This window comes from Daphnia magna, linkage group LG5 (assembly GCF_020631705.1).
Source record: "Daphnia magna isolate NIES linkage group LG5, ASM2063170v1.1, whole genome shotgun sequence".
In the NCBI taxonomy this organism is placed as follows: Eukaryota; Metazoa; Arthropoda; class Branchiopoda; order Diplostraca; family Daphniidae; genus Daphnia; species Daphnia magna.
The window spans coordinates 1299340-1320935 of NC_059186.1; the positions used below are offsets into that span (position 1 = coordinate 1299340).

Here is a 21596-nt window from a genome sequence, read left to right on the forward strand (position 1 = left end):
CGATATTACGCAAAAGCACTCTCTGATGAGAGTTCATTACTTGAACCTTTTTTCAGCCGATTTATCGATGCTGACACCGGGGTATCAGGCAGGTACTGCTTGTTCATGCAATTACGATGTGCATTTCACCAGCTCAACGCACAGGAATTGTTTACAGGTCGGCGCCTTGCTGAACCTTACTCCCGTTTGAGCTAACCATAAAATCAGTAAAAACCTGTTGGTCACCCGGGAACGAAATTGGCAGCTGTTGTCTCACGCTTTTCCACCTGCTTGAACAGCCAGAGCCAGGATTGAACCTGGAGTTACGCGTTTTGAGCCGCAGTCAGACTAACGCAGGGTTCTGGATCACCAGATGATCACGGCCATTGAACAAAGCAATACACGTTGGATCGTGCTTCACACAATCAAACGTGATACAGTTACATGGTGCTGGTTATGCTGTGCTCCGACTAAAAGCAAAGAACGATGCCATATCCTGCGGCTTCAGTATATCACCATCCGCAGCTGGAATGGGACATGACGCTAATCTCTGAGCGATTTAGCAGGTGAGTCTGGCTGGTGGTGCCGCCGAGGCGCCGAATGCAAATTTGTTAACGCAGATTGAATCGTTGGCGTACATCATCATCACAAAAGAACTACGTTTCATCGCGTTTGTGTTATCAAGGTGACTTCCCTTTTAGCCGGGCTTCGATCACGAATTTCAGCGCTTCAATGGTTTCGCATATTTAAATAGAGAATCTTTGATCACAAAGTATATCGCAGATTTCAGCTGCTCAGAGGCGAACGCAGCCAGGCTTCCGAGTTGAACGATATTTGATTAATCGCGGCAGTCAGCCCATCTCATGCACGGAAAGAAACCACTCTTGGTGATTACGGCTGTTTTCTGAGCCAGGCATGACTTTTGTAATACTTCGGCGATTTTCATAGTTTGCAGCCAACACAACGACGAAGCACACTAACATAGAGCTCAACACCCAGCAGAATGTGGAATTACGTATAAAACTGAAAATGGGGATTGAGCAGCTTATATTATTCTTATTTAAAAATGGAAAATTTACAGCCATTTCTGGGTTGTATTATAAATGCTCCCATTTAAATTCTTCCTCCTCTGATCAAAATAATTATAGTTGTTTTTCACCATTGTTGACCGGGATCTAAAACAATAATTACAAGAGATGTCTGCATTTTCGATTGCGCCGTTCACTACCAGCTGAACTCATTTGAATGGTTGGCCTGTGTTGAGGATTGTTGGCTGCACATAACCTTAGCTGCTTGTAGTTAATGATTTCGATAATAGTGATAGGTTGAGATAAGAAAGTATGTTGATATAGGCGTCATTTTCCCCACTATACGATGCGAGAAATGCTAAAGAAAAGAGCACTCAGAAATTGATTTAATTCAGAAAACAGGGCGAGCGATGAGGCGCCAGTACACGGTCTCCGTGGCAGGACACGCAAGCATTGATTTTCCCACGAATTCCAAAAATCAGCTTCAATACTCCCAGTTCATTTGACTCCGCATCGCATATTAAGCTGATAAGAACAGATACTACACTTTGACCTTGGCTGTGTTTGTGAGAAGCGACACCGAAACTGTTGCCGGGTGTTATATGCCACATGGATCTCGACAGGAGCCGAGAATAAAATGAACGAAGAAAGTCACCAGGTCTCGTGTTGCCAAACCCTGCCTGGCATCGCCCGAAGCCATTTATTTTTTGATATAAAATATTATTACAAAGGTTCAGTTAGCGCGTGAAGCTGGTGATTGCAGTACTCTCATTTGAGTCATCAACCTTTTATTTAAAACTTGCATTACACAATGTAGCAGGAAAGAGTTGATAGGAATCTGAATATGTAACGTGCCAGCTTGTAGCAATTGTTGACGCGCTGAGAAAAACAACTTAGTCAGGAAGAATGTTACGTGAGATATTACGAACGTCACATGCTTGAAATACTACGCTCGTTAATGTGCGAAATTCTTATTGTATGTTGCGATCGATCACGAAATTACGGAAATGTTAGTTACTTTTGATATCGATAACACGAAACGACGAGGCATTTGCCACTGTCGCAGGAATTACCAAGTTCATTTTTCATGCTTTGCTAGTACGCTTCGAAAACGCGCGGTTTTCTTTTTCCAGTGTGCCATTGGCCGAAAACGGCGACGACTGATGGTACCACGCAAGGGCTGACATCACCCCGTTTCACTTCAGAGCAGCGTCAGCATTGTCACGCGGTTGATTGGAGAGTCAGCCGGTGTGTAGGTCAAGATATAATTCTGTGAAGTATGACTTGAAGTTGAAATAAATCTCAGTAAGAAAATGATTATGCAAAATGAAACAACATTACCAATTCATTCGTAAAATAACGGTTTTTATTGTTAACGAGTTCTTTCTCTTGCAGCGAATTGGCGTGAAAGTGCCACAACAGGTTTGGCGCTCTTGTTCATTCACCGCTGAATATGAAATAACGGTAGCTTCAGACACGGCGGAAGTTGCGCAGTTTGTTGAGTCACCGCCACTTATCGCCATCCCAGAATACCGGTCGTCAGACAATACTTCAGCTGGAGATGTCGCACTCCACTGTAATCCCAAGCTTTCTGGAGGCTTGCCAGCGTGGATGACTCTGAGACGAGGATTCACGATCAAAAAGCATGTTGATCGGGTGTCCGGCATATCTTCGGCATCAACATGGACTCCATTGAAGGAATTTATCGGGTGCATACATGAGAGCAACAGAAGCGAAACTAAGCAGCCAAAGCAGAGCAGTAGTAGACGAATGGCTGCGACATGAATTTTGCCTGACGAAACAGTCGTCTCCTCTTTTCTTTATTTCTATTAAGCGGAAAGCATGAGTTTCAATGGGGTTTGTTTCCTCAAAAAGTGAAATACCGCCACAACAATAAGCCCACTTAAATCTTCTGAGACCCGAATATTGCAATTGGGTAAAAAGAGTTCAAGCACTGGCATGACGCATCTCGAAGACGTTCCGCCTCCGTTGCGCCACGCACGATTCACCGCCGTTAATAGCTCAATAATACTGAATAATACCTGAATACCAACACCACTGAAGCTGGCGATAATGAGGGCGCTTCGCGCTGGTCGCGGTTAACTTCTGAGGTGTATGGAATGAGCGGGTGTTTGGCATGAGCACTTTACTTGATTTGGAAAGGTGCGATAGTGGATCTGAATGATACTTGAGGCAAGCCGAACCGGCATCTGTGCTTGCAATATCGGTGCCTCGCCAATCATCCTCGCCAATCTATTTATTATCTGGGAGGAAAGCCTGCCCAAAGACAGCGTTCGAAAATAAGTCATGGCGACTCATCGTTTCCTAACGAAATCTTGTAAGGCGAAAGATTTATCTGAGATTGATTAGAAATTTCAGACACCGAAATCAGCTCATTTCCTCAATCTCACTTGCAAAGTCATGGCACAACATATATGGGCCGTAATGCGACGAGCCATTGTTGATTTGAACAGTCACTACCATGCCGTATCGGCGTAAAAATAGCCTCTCTGATTTTCAACCGAGCTGGTCTTGCTGAAACATAAACGAGTCTGGCAATGGGTGGGTAAGCCGAATTGGGAAAGAGAGACGAACGTATTACTGCAGTCTTGTTTTTTTCAAGTAGGATCCATCCGCTGTTGAATAAACACGATTATAGACAGAAATTCAGGCTTCAACCCCGATAGGATTGATTAACCACCGCCATTAAAGTTGACGAACAGGCATTCCTAAACACACCGAACACAGTGTTAACGTTTCGTTAGAATTCGCTTCCGGAGCGTCGAAAAATTGCCGACAACAAGAATGTTTCATTATCGCGGCGGGTATTGGTTAAAAGCCAACTAGCAGGAAAGTAATTTCATTGCCGCGACAGCGCGCTGCCTTCCACGAGTATTCATTACTTACGATTCACAGACGATGCGCGATTACCAAAAGAACAGTAAGGTAATGCTTTCGATTAAACTGCCTTACATCATTAGCTTTCCATAAAGAATATAGTTCATTTTGGCTTAGTCATTTCATATATTGCCATATAACACTGTTGAGTAGTAAACATGTAATACGATGCATTTTCAACAGCTCAAGTGAATTTGTTCGTTTCAGGTCAATTTTGCTGAATCTTCCGCCTCGTTTACTTAACCATAAAAATCAGTAAAACTCATTAAATCGAACGAAAATTACGTGAGCGCTATTCATTGCTTTTCCACTGAGCTTCTGAAATGCTGCACCAGATTTGAATCACCACATGGCCTTGCTGCTATCAGACACCAAATTACTAGACGATTACGGCCGCATTGAACGTTGTTTCGTTTCACACACTTCATCAGGATAACAGGCGAGAGTTATGTTAAAATTCACTAAAGTGAAAGAAACGATGCCAATAGCATCCCGTAGTCGCCCATCCAGCCACCCGACGCGCACTTCTGGGAGACGGGTGAGTTCTGGCGTGGTATGGTTGCTGACAGCAGCCGAATGTTTCATAACGCGAATTCATCGTTGTTGGCAGTACATCACCACAGTATTTGCTTCATCGTTTAGGCATTTCCGCGACTTTCGTCGTATTTCATTTGCGCTTTCATTTGTTTGCATATTTAAATAGAGACACCCCTTAATGTGGTGGAAAGCCAGTGACTCTTTTTTACTATGAAAATTGTTCAAGTCTTCACTTGCATTATAGATTCAGCTGCCTGTGACTGCGTTCGCGCCGTCCCCTGAGCAGCAGAATCTATAATACTAAGTGAAGCAGACTTGAACGGATACTTTTCACTTGGTAAAGGAGTCACTGTGCGATCAAAACCACCGCATTAAAGGGGTTATTCTCTATTTAAATATGCAAACCATTAAGGGGAAGCGCAAAGAATGCATTGGTCAAGCCCGATAAGAAAGTCACTTATGATGCCTAAACGTTAAAAAGGCGGATACTTTGTGATGATTGATGTACGCCAACAACGATTCGGACATATGCGTTGTAAATTTTACATTCAGTACTGTCAACGGCCATACCACGTAGAACTCACCCGGTCTCGTCAGCTCCCGGAAGTTAAGCTACGTCGGGTCCCGTTAGTACTTGGATGGGTGACCGCTTGGGAATACGGGATGCTGTTGGCATCGTTTCTTTTTTCACTTTAGTCAGATTTTAACATAACCAACACCATATATTTATTATCCACAATTTGATTGTGTGGAAACGTTAACGTGTATTGAAACGTTTCAATTTGGCCGTGATCGTCTAGTGGTTAGGACCCTACGTTGTGGGGTCTGATAGCGTAAAACCGTAGTAACCCAGGTTCGAATCCTGGTCACGGCATTTCAAAGCTAGTGGAAAAGCACAATGAGATAGCAACTGCGTAATTTTCGTTCAGTTGTTGTAGGTTTTTACTGATTTTATGGTTAAGTAAACGGGAATGGGTTCAGCAAAATTGACCTGTAAACTGAAACAATTCCTGTGCGTTCACTTGAGCTGGTGAAATGCATCGTAATTTGCATGAATTTTACTACTCAACGGTGTTGTATGGCAATATGTGAAATATTCGTAAAATGAACTATATTCTTTATAGGTATGTGAGTGTAAAAAGGAAAGCAGCAAAATGATTAGTTTAATCGAAAAGCAGTACCTTGCCTGATGCTTTTGGTGTCAACGTCCGTGCGGAATCGACAAGAAAAAGGTTCAAGTAGTAGGGCTCTCTCATGGGAAATTTAGCTTTGCGCAGTGGCAATATCATAACCAATGAGGGTCTCCCGAGGTGTGATTATTGCTAGTTGAAAACTTTAACCAATACCCCGCCACGATGAAGTGAAACATTCTTTGTTGTCGGCAATTTTTGACAGCTCCAGCAGGAGCAGATTCTCTTAAAGAACGTTAACACTGTGTTCGGTTATTGTTTAGGGTGTTGCCTGTTTGATCAACCCTTTAGTAAGCGATTGGTTAATCAATCCCACATATATCAAAGGTTGGGAAACCTGAATTTCTGTCTATAGAATCGTGTTTGTTCAACTTAGCGGATGGATCCCCCCCCCCCCCCAAGAGAAAAAAACTAAAGGACTTGCAGAACAAATACGTTTCGTCTCCTTTCCCAATTCAGCTTACCCACCCCGTTTGCCTTAGACTTCGTTTATGTTTCAATCAGCTTAAGTTAACTCAGTTGAAAATCAAAAGAGGAAACTATTTTTACATGAGCTTTATACAGCATGAAGTTTTTTAGTGACTGTTTCAAATCTAACAGAAAATAGTCGTCGCATTACGGTTATAATATGTCTGTTTATTGCCGTGACTTTACCAAAGTGGTATGAAGTTGGGAAATGAAGAAAGACCAACTGATTTCAGTTGTTAATCACTCTGGTTTCTAATCAATACTCGGATAAATCTTTCGCCTTTTACTAAAGATTTCCGTGGTTAGGAGCACTGATGAGTCTATATGACTTATTTTTCGAACGCCTGGTCTTTAGACTGGGCACCTCAAAGATAAATAAATAAATTCTCGTTAATAAGTCAGTAGAGGGATGAAAGCAAAATATTTTCAATGTAATTGGAGAATAAAAGAATACTAAGATTCCTCCATTTCATGTTTATCAAGAAAAGGTAAATTACACCGCCATCTTAGCGATCCGTTGAAGTTGGTTGAAAACGCGGCCGAGGGCGCGAAGCGCCCGATGGCCGCAAACTTTAGATGCAGTTCAACATATAAGTATTCAGGTCCCTCCATTTCATGCTTTTCCAAATCATTAAAATTGTATGCAAACACCACTGTTCCATACGCACAAGTTGAAAACGCGGCCGAGGGCGCGAAGCGCCCTCGGCCGCATAGAAACTTCAATTGCAATTCAACATTTAGGTATTCAGATTATTATTCAGTATTAGCTTTGGGCTGTGGCAATAACAGTGAATCGTTATTGAGCTTAACGGAGCGGGTTGATATTCAGATGCAATCATGCCAATCACTTGAGCTTTCACTCTTTTACCCAATTGCAATATTTCAGATTCAGAGATTTAGGGTGGAGCTTATTGTTGTGGCAGTATTTCACTTTTGAAGTAGAAACAAACCCATTGAAACTCATACTTTCCTTAATAGAAATAAAAAGAAAGAGGTTTGACTGTTTCGTCGAGGCTAATTCATGTCGCGTACATTCACGGGCGCGATCCTACTACTGCTCGACACGGGAACTTTTGGCTGCTTAGTTTCCTTCCTGGCCCGTTTTGCTCCTCCTTAGCTAACCTGCACCCATTAAATTCCTTCAATGGGTCCATGTTGATGCCGAACTTAGTGCGGACGCCTGATCAACATGCACGGTCACGAAGTAGGAATCCTCGTCTCAAGTCATCCACACTAGCAAGCCTCCCAGAAGCAGGATTACAGATGCGTGCGACACATCCAGCTGAAGTATTAATGTCTGACGACCGATTGTATTTCTAGGATGAAGCGCGATATAAGAAATTGGCGAGTGACCCTCAACAAACTGCTTTTAATTTCCGCCGTGCTCTAAATACCGTCATTGTTTCGCCATTTCAGCTGTTTGTATTGAATGAACAAAACGCGCCGTGTCGTTGTGTAGCACTTTTCCACATAATTCACTTCTAGGAAGAACTCGTTAACAATAAAAACCACGTTATTTTACGAATAGATTAATTAATGTTGTTTCATTTTGCATAATCGATTTATTCTCTTGCAAGTTTATTTCAACTTTAAGATCATACTTCACAGGATCATTTCTGTAGTATATCTTGACTTGTTTCCCACCAGAAACATTTCTCCAATCAACCCGCGATGACGAGTAATGACGCTGGCTTCTGAGAGTGAAACAGGTTGCGATCGTAGCCACTTGCGTGGTATCTGGTCGTCGCCATTGAGGACCGTTTTCGGTGTTCCCTTGTGGCACACTGGAAGGAAACCGGCGTTTTCAGAGCGGTAATTTAGCAAAGCATAGAAAAATGAACTTATTGATTCCTCTGATATACGTAAAACGTTAAACCCAAATGCCTCGTCTCTTTAGCGTTTCGTGTTATCGATATCAAAGTAGCTAACGTTTCCATGTGTAGATTTCATTGATCGAATCCTGTGCCCTTTAATAAGAATTTCGCACATTGGCAGGCGTAGTATTTCAAACATGTGACGTTCGCTAATGTCTTCACGTAACATTTCTTCCTGTTGTTCGTTGTTTTCTCAGCGTAACATTAACTTGGTTGCTGCAAAAACAGCTGCGTTACGTATTCCAGGATTCTATCCAACATGTTTTCTGATGCATTCCTGCTGCATTGATAGTTCATAGTGTGCAGAGTTTGCTACTAGGTGGAGTTGATTGACTCAAATGGAGAGTGCATTGCAATCACCAGCTTCACATATAATATAATATTTGAACCTTTTAGCCTAATAATCTATTTGTATCAAAAGAGAAGATAAAAACTAATGAGTTGTATTGGCTTCGAACAGTGCCAGGCAGGGTTCTAGCAACAGCCTGGTTTCCTGGTGACTTTCTTCGTTTTTCGATAGTGGTTTGCTCATTTTGTTCATCAGCCATATTTTCGAGATCCGTATGGCATATAACACCCAGTAACTTGAGTTTCAGTTATCGCTTCTCGGCCTTTTGGCTAAGATCAAAGTGTAGTATCTGTTCTTATCAGCTTAATATCTGATACGGGTTCAAATGAACCCCAGAATATTAAACTGATTTTTGAGGAATTCGGTGGGAAATCAATGCTTGCATTGATCCTGCCACGGGTTGACCCGGTATTGCAGTACCTCCGGGCTCGGCTCACCCCTTAAAAGGGATGTTTTTCTGAATTAAATCAATTTCTGAGTGCTCTTCTTTATGTTTCTCGCATCATTATGAGGTGGAAAAAATGACATATACACTATATCAACATACTTTCTTTTATCCTCAACCTATCACTATTCCATCGGAAGTCATTTGGCTGCTGAAAATGTATCTTTCGACAGCTTTCACTAGGTATGGAACATGGTTAAATAATTGCAGCCCAACAAGTTGTGTCCCTCAAAGGGAACGAGTTTTTTTTAGAGCTAACCATTCAAATGGGTTCGAGTTTAATTGAGTGAACGGCAATCTGAAATGCAGACATGTCTCTTATGAATATTGTTTTTTAGATCAGTTGAGCAGTAAAGACGAAAAAACAGCGCAATTCGACGTCTCCATTTGGGAGGAAGAAGTTTTCCCAAATGGGAGCATTTCTCTTCTAACCCAGAAATGGCTGTAGGTTTTCCATTTTTTAAATAAGAGCTGTATAGGATCAACTATGCTCAATCCCATTTTTCAGTTTTATACGTAATTCCACGTGCGATAGTTCTTTGTTGAGCTCTATGATTTAGTGTACTTCGTCGTTATTGTTTGTCTACCAAAAAACTATGAGAAATCGCCAAGTATTTACAAAAGTCATACTTACCTGGCTCAGAGGCAACCATGATCACTAAGGTGGTTCCTCCAGGGTGAGGCCTTTCCATTGCACTAAGGATGGGCTGACCCTTGCGATTAATCCAAATGTGATTAACTCGGGAGTACAATTTTTGGTAGTGGGGGACTGCGTTCGCGCCGTCCCCTGAGCAGCAGAATCTATAATACTAAGTGAAGCAGACTTGAACGGATACTTTTCACTTGGTAAAGGAGTCACTGTGCGATCAAAACCACCGCATTAAAGGGGTTATTCTCTATTTAAATATGCAAACCATTAAAGGAAGCGCAAAGAATGCATTGGTCAAGCCCGATAAGAAAGTCACTTATGATGCCTAAACGTTAAAAAGGCGGATACTTTGTGATGATTGATGTACGCCAACAACGATTCGGACATATGCGTTGTAAATTTTACATTCAGTACTGTCAACGGCCATACCACGTAGAACTCACCCGGTCTCGTCAGCTCCCGGAAGTTAAGCTACGTCGGGTCCCGTTAGTACTTGGATGGGTGACCGCTTGGGAATACGGGATGCTGTTGGCATCGTTTCTTTTTTCACTTTAGTCAGATTTTAACATAACCAACACCATATATTTATTATCCACAATTTGATTGTGTGGAAACGTTAACGTGTGTTGAAACGTTTCAATTTGGCCGTGATCGTCTAGTGGTTAGGACCCTACGTTGTGGGGTCTGATAGCGTAAAACCGTAGTAACCCAGGTTCGAATCCTGGTCACGGCATTTCAAAGCTAGTGGAAAAGCACAATGAGATAGCAACTGCGTAATTTTCGTTCAGTTGTTGTAGGTTTTTACTGATTTTATGGTTAAGTAAACGGGAATGGGTTCAGCAAAATTTGACCTGTAAACTGAAACAATTCCTGTGCGTTCACTTGAGCTGGTGAAATGCATCGTAATTTGCATTTGCATGAATTTTACTACTCAACGGTGTTGTATGGCAACATGTGAAATATTCGTAAAATGAACTATATTCTTTATAGGTATGTGAGTGTAAAACGGAAAGCAGCAAAATGATTAGTTTAATCGAAAAGCAGTACCTTGCCTGATGCTTGTTGGTGTCAACGTCCGTGCGGAATCGACAAGAAAAAGGTTCAAGTAGTAGGGCTCTCTCATGTGGAAATTTAGCTTTGCGCAGTGGCAATATCATAACCAATGAGGGTCTCCCGAGGTGTGATTATTGCTAGTTGAAAACTTTAACCAATACCCCGCCACGATGAAGTGAAACATTCTTTGTTGTCGGCAATTTTTGACAGCTCCAGCAGGAGCAGATTCTCTTAAAGAACGTTAACACTGTGTTCGGTTATTGTTTACGGGTTGCCTGTTTGATCACCCTTTAGTAAGCGATTGGTTAATCAATCCCACATATATCAAAGGTTGGGAAACCTGAATTTCTGTCTATAGAATCGTGTTTGTTCAACTTAGCGGATGGATCCCCCCACCCCAAAGAAAAAAAACTAAAGGACTTGCAGAACAAATACGGTTTCGTCACCTTTCCCAATTCAGCTTACCCACCCCGTTTGCCTTAGACTTCGTTTATGTTTCACTCAGCTTAAGTTAACTCAGTTGAAAATCAAAAGAGGAAACTATTTTTACATGAGCTTTATACAGCATGAAGGTTTTTAGTGACTGTTTCAAATCTAACAGAAAATAGTCGTCGCATTACGGTTAGAATATGTCTGTTTATTGCCGTGACTTTACCAAAGTGGTATGAAGTTGGGAAATGAAGAAAGACCAACTGATTTCAGTTGTTAATCACTCTGGTTTCTAATCAATACTCCGGATAAATCTTTCGCCTTTTACTAAAGATTTCCGTGGTTAGGAGCACTGATGAGTCTATATGACTTATTTTTCGAACGCCTGGTCTTTAGACTGGGCACCTCAAAGATAAATAAATAAATTCTCGTTATTAAGTCAGTAAAGGGATGAAAGCAAAATATTTTCCAATGTAATTGGAGAATAAAAGAATACTAAGATTCCTCCATTTCATGTTTATCAACAAAAGGTAAATTACACCGCCATCTTAGCGATCCGTTGAAGTTGGTTGAAAACGCGGCCGAGGGCGCGAAGCGCCCGATGGCCGCAAACTTTAGATGCAGTTCAACATATAAGTATTCAGGTCCCTCCATTTCATGCTTTTCCAAATCATTAAAATTGTATGCAAACACCACCGTTCCATACGCACAAGTTGAAAACGCGGCCGAGGGCGCGAAGCGCCCTCGGCCGCATAGAAACTTCAATTGCAATTCAACATTTAGGTATTCAGATTATTATTCAGTATTAGCTTTGGGCTGTGCACAGTAACAGTGAATCGTTATTGAGCTTAACGGAGCGGGTTGATATTCAGATGCAATCATGCCAATCACTTGAGCTTTCACTCTTTTACCCAATTGCAATATTTTAGATTCAGAGATTTAGGGTGGAGCTTATTGTTGTGGCAGTATTTCACTTTTGAAGTAGAAACAAACCCATTGAAACTCATACTTTCCTTAATAGAAATAAAAAGAAAGAGGTTTGACTGTTTCGTCGAGGCTAATTCATGTCGCGTACATTCACGGGCGCGATCCTACTACTGCTCGACACGGGAACTTTTGGCTGCTTAGTTTCCTTCCTGGCCCGTTTTGCTCCTCCTTAGCTAACCTGCACCCATTAAATTCCTTCAATGGGTCCATGTTGATGCCCAACTTAGTGCGGACGCCTGATCAACATGCACGGTCACGAAGTAGGAATCCTCGTCTCAAGTCATCCACACTATAGCAAGCCTCCCAGAAGCAGGATTACAGATGCGTGCGACACATCCAGCTGAAGTATTAATGTCTGACGACCGATTGTATTTCTAGGATGAAGCGCGATATAAGAAATTGGCGAGTGACCCTCAACAAACTGCTTTTAATTTCCGCCGTGCTCTAAATACCGTCATTGTTTCGCCATTTCAGCTGTTTGTATTGAATGAACACAACGCGCCGTGTCGTTGTGTAGCACTTTTCCACATAATTCACTTCTAGGAAGAACTCGTTAACAATAAAAACCACGTTATTTTACGAATAGAATCATTAATGTTGTTTCATTTTGCATAATCGATTTATTCTCTTGCAAGTTTATTTCATCTTTAAGATCATACTTCACAGGATCATTTCTGTAGTATATCTTGACTTGTTTCCCACCAGAAACATTTCTCCAATCAACCCGCGATGACGAGTAATGACGCTGGCTTCTGAGAGTGAAACAGGTTGCGATCGTAGCCACTTGCGTGGTATCTGCTCGTCGCCATTGAGGACCGTTTTCGGTGTTCCCTTGTGGCACACTGGAAGGAAACCGGCGTTTTCAGAGCGGTAATTTAGCAAAGCATAGAAAAATGAACTTATTGATTCCTCTGATATCCGTAAAACGTTAAACCCAAATGCCTCGTCTCTTTAGCGTTTCGTGTTATCGATATCAAAATAGCTAACGTTTCCATGTGTAGATTTCATTGATCGAATCCTGTGCCCTTTAATAAGAATTTCGCACATTGGCAGGCGTAGTATTTCAAACATGTGACGTTCACTAATGTCTTCACGTAACATTTCTTCCTGTTGTTCGTTGTTGTCTCAGCGTAACATTAACTTGGTTGCTGCAAAAACAGCTGCGTTACGTATTCCAAGGATTCTATCCAACATGTTTTCTGATGCATTTGTGCATTGATAGTTCATAGTGTGCAGAGTTTGCTACTAGGTGGAGTTGATTGACTCAAATGGATAGTGCACTGCAATCACCAGCTTCACATATAATATAATATTGGAACCTTTTAGCCTAATAACCTATTTGTATCAAAAGAGAAGATAAAAACTAATGAGTTGTATTGGCCTTCAACAGTGCCAGGCAGGGTTCTAGCAACAGCCTGGTTTCCTGGTGACTTTCTTCGTTTTTCGATAGTGGTTTGCTCTTTTTGTTCATCAGCCATATTTTCGAGATCCGTATGGCATATAACACCCAGTAACTTGAGTTTCAGTTATCGCTTCTCGGCCTTTTGGCTAAGATCAAAGTGTAGTATCTGTTCTTATCAGCTTAATATCTGATACGGGTTCGATAGGACCCCGGGTATCATAGACTGATAGATTTTTCGACCAAGTGATGCTGCTGATTGCCTGAAATCTGTTCGGGCAATCTTGGCTCACTTCCTCACTAACATTTCCTCGTCTCTCAATCCTTGACAGCTGGGTAATCGCTTACGTCGGCAGCTGGCGAGAAGGTGTTTTTGGCGTAAACTACGCGGCGTTAATTGTGACGTCGGTCTTCCGGTATTCAATCCGGCCGTCAATTCCCATCTCGTTTTTCATATTCCCCACACGTGCGTCACGGTTAGGCCCACATACTAACAAGTTCACAAATTGGCTGTATTATTAAACTGTAAAATCTTTTGCTAGTAATTGTAAACATAGATTCATATCTTGAAATTGTTTTTTTTTAAACTTTGAACATTTTTAAATTTAAAATCATTTTAGCTGTCTAAATTGCCCTTTCCTTAAATTAGGCTAAACTCACACCCACCTTTACCACTGACCTTCAGTAACCTACCCCAAAAACAAGATATTTGACTGTCTGACTTTACCTTAACCTTCAGAAAACCAGACACTTGACTGTCTGGCCTAACCTTTCGTTTTTTTTTTAAAAAAAAAAAAAAAAAAACAATGTTACGCTAATGTTGACGGAGGCGTTAAGCGAGTTGTTTTTCTATAACTGCGTAGATGGGATCCTTAATTTTCTTTCCCCCCCCTTTTTTTTTAAAAATTTTTTTTTTTCAAGTGGTAGATATGGTTCTAAGACTCATGTTAAAAATGCAGTAGATCATTTAAAATTAAAACATGGCTTGATCGTTGTTACAAAATATTTTTGCCAATTGTGCAAAAAAATTTTTAAAAAAAAAAAAAAAACCAAAAAAAACCAACCTTTTTACAAAAAAACCCCCAAAAAAAAAACACCCCCCAAAAAAAAAAACCCCCAAAAAAAAAAAAAAAAAAAAAAAAAAAAACCCCCCCCCCCCCCCCCCTAAAAAAAAAAAAAAACCCCCCCCCCCCCATAAAAAAAAAAAAAAAAAAAAAAAAAAACCAAAATTTTTTGAACACCATATAGCGCGCGAACACGGTTTGTCCACTAAAAGGAAATGGAAATGCAGAGCGTGCAACGTCATACTAGAAGGGCATGCCATGAGAGAGCACTATAAAGTACATAGAATCCCACAACAAACCACGCCTAATTCATCAATATCCTCTACCAACCCTTTGCTCTCAACAAACTTACCACATTCACCCACCCTCTCTCTTGCATCCATAAGAAATTCCTTAATCTCCAGTAGTTCCACCCCGTCAACTACACAAAGTTCTATTGCTTCCCACCAGATATCACCACCAATCATCCTTAACCTAGAGCCTAATCTCCAGTCCCCTTCACCATTGCGTATTCCAACACCTAATCCGAGCCAAACACCCCTTAGTTCTCCGGCTTCCACTTCTAGTTCGAGTCGAAACACTTCCTTTTCCTCCCCCTTATCATCTCCTAGCCAACTTGTGAACTCAGTATCTACCGTCGACGTAGCGGGAACAGAAGACGAGTTTAGGGGGTTGTGGGCTTCAAGGATAGAATTGTGCACCTCCCTGCAGGGTCTTGATTCCCTCCTCCGTGAATGCACAGTTGAGTGGCTTAGGCTTTCAACGAAACCGGAAGACACAATCTCCGCACCAAGAAGACAAACAACACCAACAGAGAGGACAAGAAGCCATCGCAACCAAAATCGACAACAACAAAAAATAAGGCGTTCAGGAAGAAAGGCAGCAGAGGAAAAAGGCAAACTTCAACGCCTCTACTCACTCTATCCTCGCAGAGCCGTAAGGAAAATATTAGAAGAGGAATCCATTGGCTACACGGGAACCAAGGATTTGGCTGCTGCTTTCCTCGAATCAACCTACTCCCAAACACCACCATCAACTAACCAGGTTGACTGCGCGAGAGCCCATTTCGACAGATGTGAATGGAAGAACCCAACATCTGAAGAGCTCAGAATTCTTTCCTCACCTCCAAGTCCAGAAGAAATCAAGCATAGACTCGGTAAAGCTTGCAACACCGCGCCTGGACGAGACGGCGGATTGGAATATCGGCACCTTCGTGCACTGGACACAAGCGGTCATCTCCTAGCTTCCATCTACCGCGCGGTATGGACTTATGGGATTCCAGCTTGCTGGAAGACCTCGAGGACCGTTCCGATATACAAGAAAGGTGACTCCTCAGATTATGGGAACTTTCGGCCAATATCCCTTCTTCCGACAATGTACAAGATCTTCTCAGGAATTTTGTCCTCAAGAATAATGTCAACTGCGACGAAGCTAGGATGGATTTCGTCAGAGCAAAAAGGGTTTCTACCAGGTGTTCGAGGCATCCAGGAACACACACATCTCCTTCACACTGTTATCGAACAGGCGAAACAGTCCAAGAGGGAGATGGTGATTGCCTGGTTGGACCTCTCCAATGCTTTTGGATCCATTCCTCACCCAATTTTAAATTGTCTATTTCAGAGTCTACCAATACCAGCTGAGCTTCGTCGCATCCTAAGCGATATCTACTCAAACAACATCATGGAGTTTGCTGTTGGGCAAGATTCCGTGCAGATTCATCCAACGGCTGGTGTTCGACAAGGCGACCCATTAAGCAGCGTGGTATTCAACCTGGCAGCTGAACCCATCATACGGACGGCAAAATCAAATAACCCCGGATTCTCAGCGTTTCAAGCTAGGGTCTCAACTACAGCATATGCGGACGATATTGCCATTGTAGGATCGTCAATCCGAGAAACGCAAAGAACTCTCAATGCCGTAGAGGACACGGCAACCTCGCTAGGCTTGAAGTTCAATCCAGGTAAGTGCACGTCCTTAACACTTATTAACGGAAAATCTGTTACAGACAACTCGCTGAAAATCGGAGACGCCGAAATCAGACCCCTGGCAGAAGACGATCAAGAGGACTACCTAGGAACACCTCTAGGAGCTCGCCTGACCTTTCGTCCAACCACCTCTTTAGCTCAAAACTTAATTAAAGTAGCAGATTCTGGTTTAGCTCCCTGGCAGAAGTTAGAAGTATACAGGAGTTGTCTTCTACCATCGCTGTCTCATCATCTGGCGTCAGGAAGGGTGGAAAAGGGTGCTCTCTACGACCTGGATGTCGCATGCAGAGATTTTCTACGCAGAGTTGCCAACGTCCCTATCTCGTCTAACACAGCTTTCTTCTACGCAGACAGAAGAGTTGGGGGGCTTGGAATGCTTCCTTTGACCGAGGAGGCTGATATCTGGACCATAGCTAGAGCGATGCAACTCCTAGACAGCGAGGACAAGTCCGTTAGCGAAGTGGCTATGGCGCAACTGGAGGAGACAATACGACTAGGATACGGAAAGAGAGAAGTACCATTCCCCATACCAATTAATGAATACTTGGCAGGGTCAATGGACAAAGGACTTGGTGCCATAAGACATGGAGGAGCATCCATGAACCTCTGGACGCGTTCGAGGAGGGCAGCTGGCCACTTGAAGAGGATCAAGATTGATGTATCCGGCGAACAGTACTCCAAAATCATCGCCGATGACATCTCTTGCATTTCCCTGAAAGCAGTCAGAGGACTCCGAACCGCCCTGAGAGGAAGATGGACGTCAAGGCTACTGTCAGAGCAACAAGGGAAGGTTGCAACGGGGCTTGCACTCGACATGGCGAAGGACACAGCAGCACTCATCTCCTGCAGAACACCTCTAACATTTCAAGAATGGCACTACCTCCACCAAGCCAGACTTGGAAGACTTCCAGTTAGAGGGTGTCCAGGATCTAAGTCCACAAACAAGACATGTCGTCTTGGTTGTGGCAAATTGGAAACAACAGACCATGTCGTCTGCTGTTGCCAAGTCAATTCAGCTCTATCCATTAATAGACATAATTCTATCTTAGATCTAATGGTGACAGAAGCGGAGGCGCTCGGCCACTCCGTTTCCGTCAATCGGGCAATTGACTCCACCGGAATGCGACCTGACATCGTCGTAACATCGACGAACCCAGCTATCATTATTGACGTGACGGTGCCACTCAGCAGTGCAGAAGGGTTAGAGAGGGCAAGGAATAAGAAGATAGAGAAGTACAAAGACCTTGGATCTGTACTTCCTCTAGTCGTTGGTTCTCTCGGGTCCTGGCTTCCGAGCAACGACGCCATATCTCTAGCCCTCAGCATTCCTGGAAGACGATGGAACAACCTGAAGAGGAAGATGAAACTCTTGGCCATACAAGGAACGACCAGAATAATAGCAAAGCACTTGGCCTATCAAACAGAAGGAAGCGATCCACCGCCCGAAGAAGATGAAGAAACAGAAGACAACAGTCTTCTGCAACATTCTCTTTAAGGGTTTTTTAACGTAGCGTTGACACGTCGTCTCGCGAACTTTTTCCCTTTACATATTAATGTAAAAACATAATTGTATACAGCTTTATTCCCAGTCCATTGGAAAATACAAAGCATAAAATCTGTTCTTATCAGCTTAATATCTGATACGGGTTCAAATGAACCCCAGAATATTAAACTGATTTTTGGAATTCGGTGGGATATCAATGCTTGCATTGATCCTGCCACGGGTTGACCCGGTATTGCAGTACCTCCGGGCTCGGCTCACCCCTTAAAAGGGATGTTTTACTGAATTAAATAAATTTATAAGTGCTCTTCTCTTATGTATCTCGCATCATTATGAGGTGGAAAAAATGACATAAACACTATATCAACATATTTTCTTATCCTCAACCTATCACTATTCCATCGGAAGTCATTTGGCTGCTGGAAATGTATCTTTCGACAGCTTTCACTAAGTATGGAACATGGTTAAATAATTGCAGCCCAACAAGTTGTGTCCCTCAAAGGGAACGAGTTTTATTTAGAGCTAACCATTCAAATTGGGTTCTAGTTTAATTGATTGTACGGCAATCTGACATGCAGACATGTCTCTCATGAATATTGTTGTTTAGATCAGTTGAGCAGTAAAGACGAAAAAACAGCGCAATTCGACGTCTCCATTTGGGAGGAAGAAGTTTTCCCAAATGGGAGCATTTCTCTTCTAACCCAGAAATGGCTGTAGGTTTTCCATTTTCTAAATAAGAGCTTTATAGGATCAACTATGCTCAATCCCATTTTTCAGTTTTATACGTAATTCCACTGTGCGATAGTTCTTTGTTGAGCTCTATGATTTAGTGTACTTCGTCGTTATTGTTTGTCTACCAAAAAACTATGAGTAATCGCCAAGTATTTACAAAAGTCATACTTACCTGGCTCAGAGGCAACCATGATCACTAAGGTGGTTCCTCCAGGGTGAGGCCTTTCCATTGCACTAAGGATGGGCTGACCCTTGCGATTAATCCAAATGTGATTAACTCGGGAGTACAATTTTTGGTAGTGGGGGACTGCGTTCGCGCCGTCCCCTGAGCAGCAGAATCTATAATACTAACTGAACCAGACTTGAACGAATACTTTTCACTTGGTAAATCAGTCACCGTGTGCGATCAAAACCACTGCATTAAAGGCGTTATTCTTCATTTAAATATGCAAACCATTAAACGAAACGCAAAGATTGCATCATTGGTCAAGCCCGATAAGAAAGTCACTTATGATGCTTAAACGTAAAAAAGGCGGATACTTTGTGATAATTGATGTACGCCAACAACGATTCAGACATATGCGTTGTAAATTTTACATTCAATACTGTCAACGGCCATACCACGTAGAACTCACCCGGTCTCGTCAGCTCCCGGAAGTTAAGCTACGTCGGGTCCCGTTAGTACTTGGATGGGTGACCGCTTGGGAATACGGGATGCTGTTGGCATCGTTTCTTTTTTCACTTTAGTCAGATTTTAACATAACCAACACCATATATTTATTATCCACAATGTTGATTGTGTGGAAACGTTAACGTGTATTGAAACGTTGTCAATTTGGCCGTGATCGTCTAGTGGTTAGGACCCTACGTTGTGGGGTCTGATAGCGTAAAACCGTAGTAACCCAGGTTCGAATCCTGGTCACGGCATTTCAAAGCTAGTGGAAAAGCACAATGAGATAGCAACTGCGTAATTTTCGTTCAGTTGTTGTAGGTTTTTACTGATTTTATGGTTAAGTAAACGGGAATGGGTTCAGCAAATTTGACCTGTAAACTGAAACAATTCCTGTGCGTTCACTTGAGCTGGTGAAATGCATTGTAATTTGCATGAATTTTACTACTCAACGGTGTTGTATGGCAACATGTGAAATATTCGTAAAATGAACTATATTCTTTATAGGTATGTGAGTGTAAAACTGAAAGCAGCAAAATGATTAGTTTAATCGAGAAGCAGTACCTTGCCTGATGCTTGTTGGTGTCAACGTCCGTGCGGAATCGACAAGAAAAAGGTTCAAGTAGTAGGGCTCTCTCATGGGAAATTTAGCTTTGCGCAGTGGCAATATCATAACCAATGAGGGTCTCCCGAGGTGTGATTATTGCTAGTTGAAAACTTTAACCAATACCCCGCCACGATGAAGTGAAACATTCTTTGTTGTCGGCAATTTTTGACAGCTCCAGCAGGAGCAGATTCTCTTAAAGAACGTTAACACTGTGTTCGGTTATTGTTTACTGTTGTCCTGTTTGATCACCCTTTAGTAAGCGATTGGTTAATCAATCCCACATATATCAAAGGTTGGGAAACCTGAATTTCTGTCTATAGAATCGTGTTTGTTCAACTTAGCGGATGGATCCCCCCACCCCTATACAACAAAGAAAAAAACTAAAGGACTTGCAGAACAAATAGGTTTCGTCACCTTTCCCAATTCAGCTTACCCACCCCGTTTGCCTTAGACTTCGTTTATGTTTCACTCAGCTTAAGTTAACTCAGTTGAAAATCAAAAGAGGAAACTATTTTTACATGAGCTTTATACAGCATGAAGGTTTTTAGTGACTGTTTCAAATCTAACAGAAAATAGTCGTCGCATTACGGTTAGAATATGTCTGTTTATTGCCGTGACTTTACCAAAGTGGTATGAAGTTGGGAAATGAAGAAAGACCAACTGATTTCAGTTGTTAATCACTCTGGTTTCTAATCAATACCCGGATAAATCTTTCGCCTTTTACTAAAGATTTCCGTGGTTAGGAGCACTGATGAGTCTATATGACTTATTTTTCGAACGCCTGGTCCTTTAGACTGGGCACCTCAAATATAAATAAATAAATTCTCGTTATTAAGTCAGTAAAGTAGTGAAAGCAGAATATTTTCAATGTAATTGGAGAATAAAAGAATATTAAGATTCCTCCATTTCATGTTTATCAACAAAAGGTAAATTACACCGCCATCTTAGCGATCCGTTGAAGTTGGTTGAAAACGCGGCCGAGGGCGCGAAGCGCCCGATGGCCGCAAACTTTAGATGCAGTTCAACATATAAGTATTCAGGTCCCTCCATTTCATGCTTTTCCAAATCATTAAAATTGTATGCAAACACCACCGTTCCATACGCACAAGTTGAAAACGCGGCCGAGGGCGCGAAGCGCCCGATGGCCGCATAGAAACTTCAATTGCAATTCAACATTTAGGTATTCAGATTATTATTCAGTATTAGCTTTGGGCTGTGACAGTAACAGTGAATCGTTATTGAGCTTAACGGAGCGGGTTGATATTCAGATGCAATCATGCCAATCACTTGAGCTTTCACTCTTTTACCCAATTGCAATATTTTAGATTTAGAGATTTAGGGTGGAGCTTATTGTTGTGGCAGTATTTCACTTTTGAAGTAGAAACCAACCCATTGAAACCCATTCTTTCCTTAATAGAAATAAAAAGAAAGAGGTTTGACTGTTTTGTCGAGGCTAATTCATGTCGCGTACATTCACGGGCGCGATCCTACTACTGCTCGACACGGGAACTTTTGGCTGCTTAGTTTCCTTCCTGGCCCGTTTTGCTCCTCCTTAGCTAACCTGCACCCATTAAATTCCTTCAATGGGTCCATGTTGATGCCCAACTTAGTGCGGACGCCTGATCAACATGCACGGTCACGAAGTAGGAATCCTCGTCTCAAGTCATCCACACTATCAAGCCTCCCAGAAGCAGGATTACAGATGCGTGCCACACATCCAGCTGAAGTATTAATGTCTGACGACCGATTGTA

At 42.2% G+C, this 21596-nt stretch overlaps 1 protein-coding gene, 19 non-coding genes and 1 pseudogene across 20 annotated transcripts; 20 read left to right on the top strand and 1 right to left on the bottom strand.

The window, feature by feature from the left end:
* Positions 1 to 1392: 1392 nt before the first annotated feature.
* Positions 1393 to 1585, bottom strand: LOC123472809. Its single transcript, XR_006647275.1, has one exon. It is a non-coding gene; the product is annotated as a U2 spliceosomal RNA (small nuclear RNA).
* A 3413-nt stretch (positions 1586 to 4998) lies between these two features.
* LOC123472775 lies at positions 4999 to 5117 on the top strand. Its single transcript, XR_006647255.1, has one exon. It is a non-coding gene; the product is annotated as a 5S ribosomal RNA (ribosomal RNA).
* A 110-nt stretch (positions 5118 to 5227) lies between these two features.
* Trnah-gug lies at positions 5228 to 5316 on the top strand. The gene is given in 2 exon segments: positions 5228 to 5264; positions 5282 to 5316. It is a non-coding gene; the product is annotated as a tRNA-His (tRNA).
* A 391-nt stretch (positions 5317 to 5707) lies between these two features.
* Positions 5708 to 5849, top strand: LOC123472870. The gene has a single exon (XR_006647333.1). It is a non-coding gene; the product is annotated as a U4 spliceosomal RNA (small nuclear RNA).
* Positions 5850 to 6340: 491 nt separating this feature from the next.
* Positions 6341 to 6463, top strand: LOC123472928. Its single transcript, XR_006647389.1, has one exon. It is a non-coding gene; the product is annotated as a U5 spliceosomal RNA (small nuclear RNA).
* Positions 6464 to 7691: 1228 nt separating this feature from the next.
* On the top strand, positions 7692 to 7914 carry LOC116933349. Its single transcript, XR_004400063.2, has one exon. It is a non-coding gene; the product is annotated as a small nucleolar RNA U3 (small nucleolar RNA).
* A 658-nt stretch (positions 7915 to 8572) lies between these two features.
* On the top strand, positions 8573 to 8765 carry LOC123472759. Its single transcript, XR_006647239.1, has one exon. It is a non-coding gene; the product is annotated as a U2 spliceosomal RNA (small nuclear RNA).
* A 629-nt stretch (positions 8766 to 9394) lies between these two features.
* On the top strand, positions 9395 to 9558 carry LOC123472680. The gene has a single exon (XR_006647161.1). It is a non-coding gene; the product is annotated as a U1 spliceosomal RNA (small nuclear RNA).
* Positions 9559 to 9832: 274 nt separating this feature from the next.
* LOC123472882 lies at positions 9833 to 9951 on the top strand. The gene has a single exon (XR_006647345.1). It is a non-coding gene; the product is annotated as a 5S ribosomal RNA (ribosomal RNA).
* A 110-nt stretch (positions 9952 to 10061) lies between these two features.
* Trnah-gug lies at positions 10062 to 10150 on the top strand. Its single transcript is given in 2 exon segments — positions 10062 to 10098; positions 10116 to 10150. It is a non-coding gene; the product is annotated as a tRNA-His (tRNA).
* A 400-nt stretch (positions 10151 to 10550) lies between these two features.
* Positions 10551 to 10692, top strand: LOC123472871. The gene has a single exon (XR_006647334.1). It is a non-coding gene; the product is annotated as a U4 spliceosomal RNA (small nuclear RNA).
* Positions 10693 to 11179: 487 nt separating this feature from the next.
* Positions 11180 to 11303, top strand: LOC123472942. The gene has a single exon (XR_006647403.1). It is a non-coding gene; the product is annotated as a U5 spliceosomal RNA (small nuclear RNA).
* Positions 11304 to 12535: 1232 nt separating this feature from the next.
* LOC123472861 lies at positions 12536 to 12758 on the top strand. The gene has a single exon (XR_006647325.1). It is a non-coding gene; the product is annotated as a small nucleolar RNA U3 (small nucleolar RNA).
* Positions 12759 to 13414: 656 nt separating this feature from the next.
* LOC123472793 lies at positions 13415 to 13594 on the top strand (annotated as a pseudogene).
* Positions 13595 to 14528: 934 nt separating this feature from the next.
* On the top strand, positions 14529 to 17953 carry LOC123466505. Its single transcript, XM_045173640.1, has one exon. The coding sequence runs from the start codon at positions 14608 to 14610 to the stop codon at positions 17827 to 17829; it is 3222 nt and encodes a 1073-aa protein (XP_045029575.1). The 5' UTR covers positions 14529 to 14607; the 3' UTR covers positions 17830 to 17953.
* LOC116933348 lies at positions 17908 to 18101 on the top strand. The gene has a single exon (XR_004400062.2). It is a non-coding gene; the product is annotated as a U2 spliceosomal RNA (small nuclear RNA).
* Positions 18102 to 18731: 630 nt separating this feature from the next.
* LOC123472681 lies at positions 18732 to 18895 on the top strand. Its single transcript, XR_006647162.1, has one exon. It is a non-coding gene; the product is annotated as a U1 spliceosomal RNA (small nuclear RNA).
* Positions 18896 to 19174: 279 nt separating this feature from the next.
* LOC123472985 lies at positions 19175 to 19293 on the top strand. The gene has a single exon (XR_006647449.1). It is a non-coding gene; the product is annotated as a 5S ribosomal RNA (ribosomal RNA).
* Positions 19294 to 19405: 112 nt separating this feature from the next.
* On the top strand, positions 19406 to 19494 carry Trnah-gug. Its single transcript is given in 2 exon segments — positions 19406 to 19442; positions 19460 to 19494. It is a non-coding gene; the product is annotated as a tRNA-His (tRNA).
* A 392-nt stretch (positions 19495 to 19886) lies between these two features.
* Positions 19887 to 20028, top strand: LOC123472872. The gene has a single exon (XR_006647335.1). It is a non-coding gene; the product is annotated as a U4 spliceosomal RNA (small nuclear RNA).
* A 493-nt stretch (positions 20029 to 20521) lies between these two features.
* Positions 20522 to 20640, top strand: LOC123472935. Its single transcript, XR_006647396.1, has one exon. It is a non-coding gene; the product is annotated as a U5 spliceosomal RNA (small nuclear RNA).
* The last annotated feature ends 956 nt before the right edge of the window (positions 20641 to 21596 follow it).

What these genes read in the sequence shown, in the direction of transcription:
- LOC123466505 (XM_045173640.1), top strand. Translation starts at nt 14,608, where the DNA reads ATGAGAGAGCACTATAAAGTACATAGAATCCCACAACAAACCACGCCT.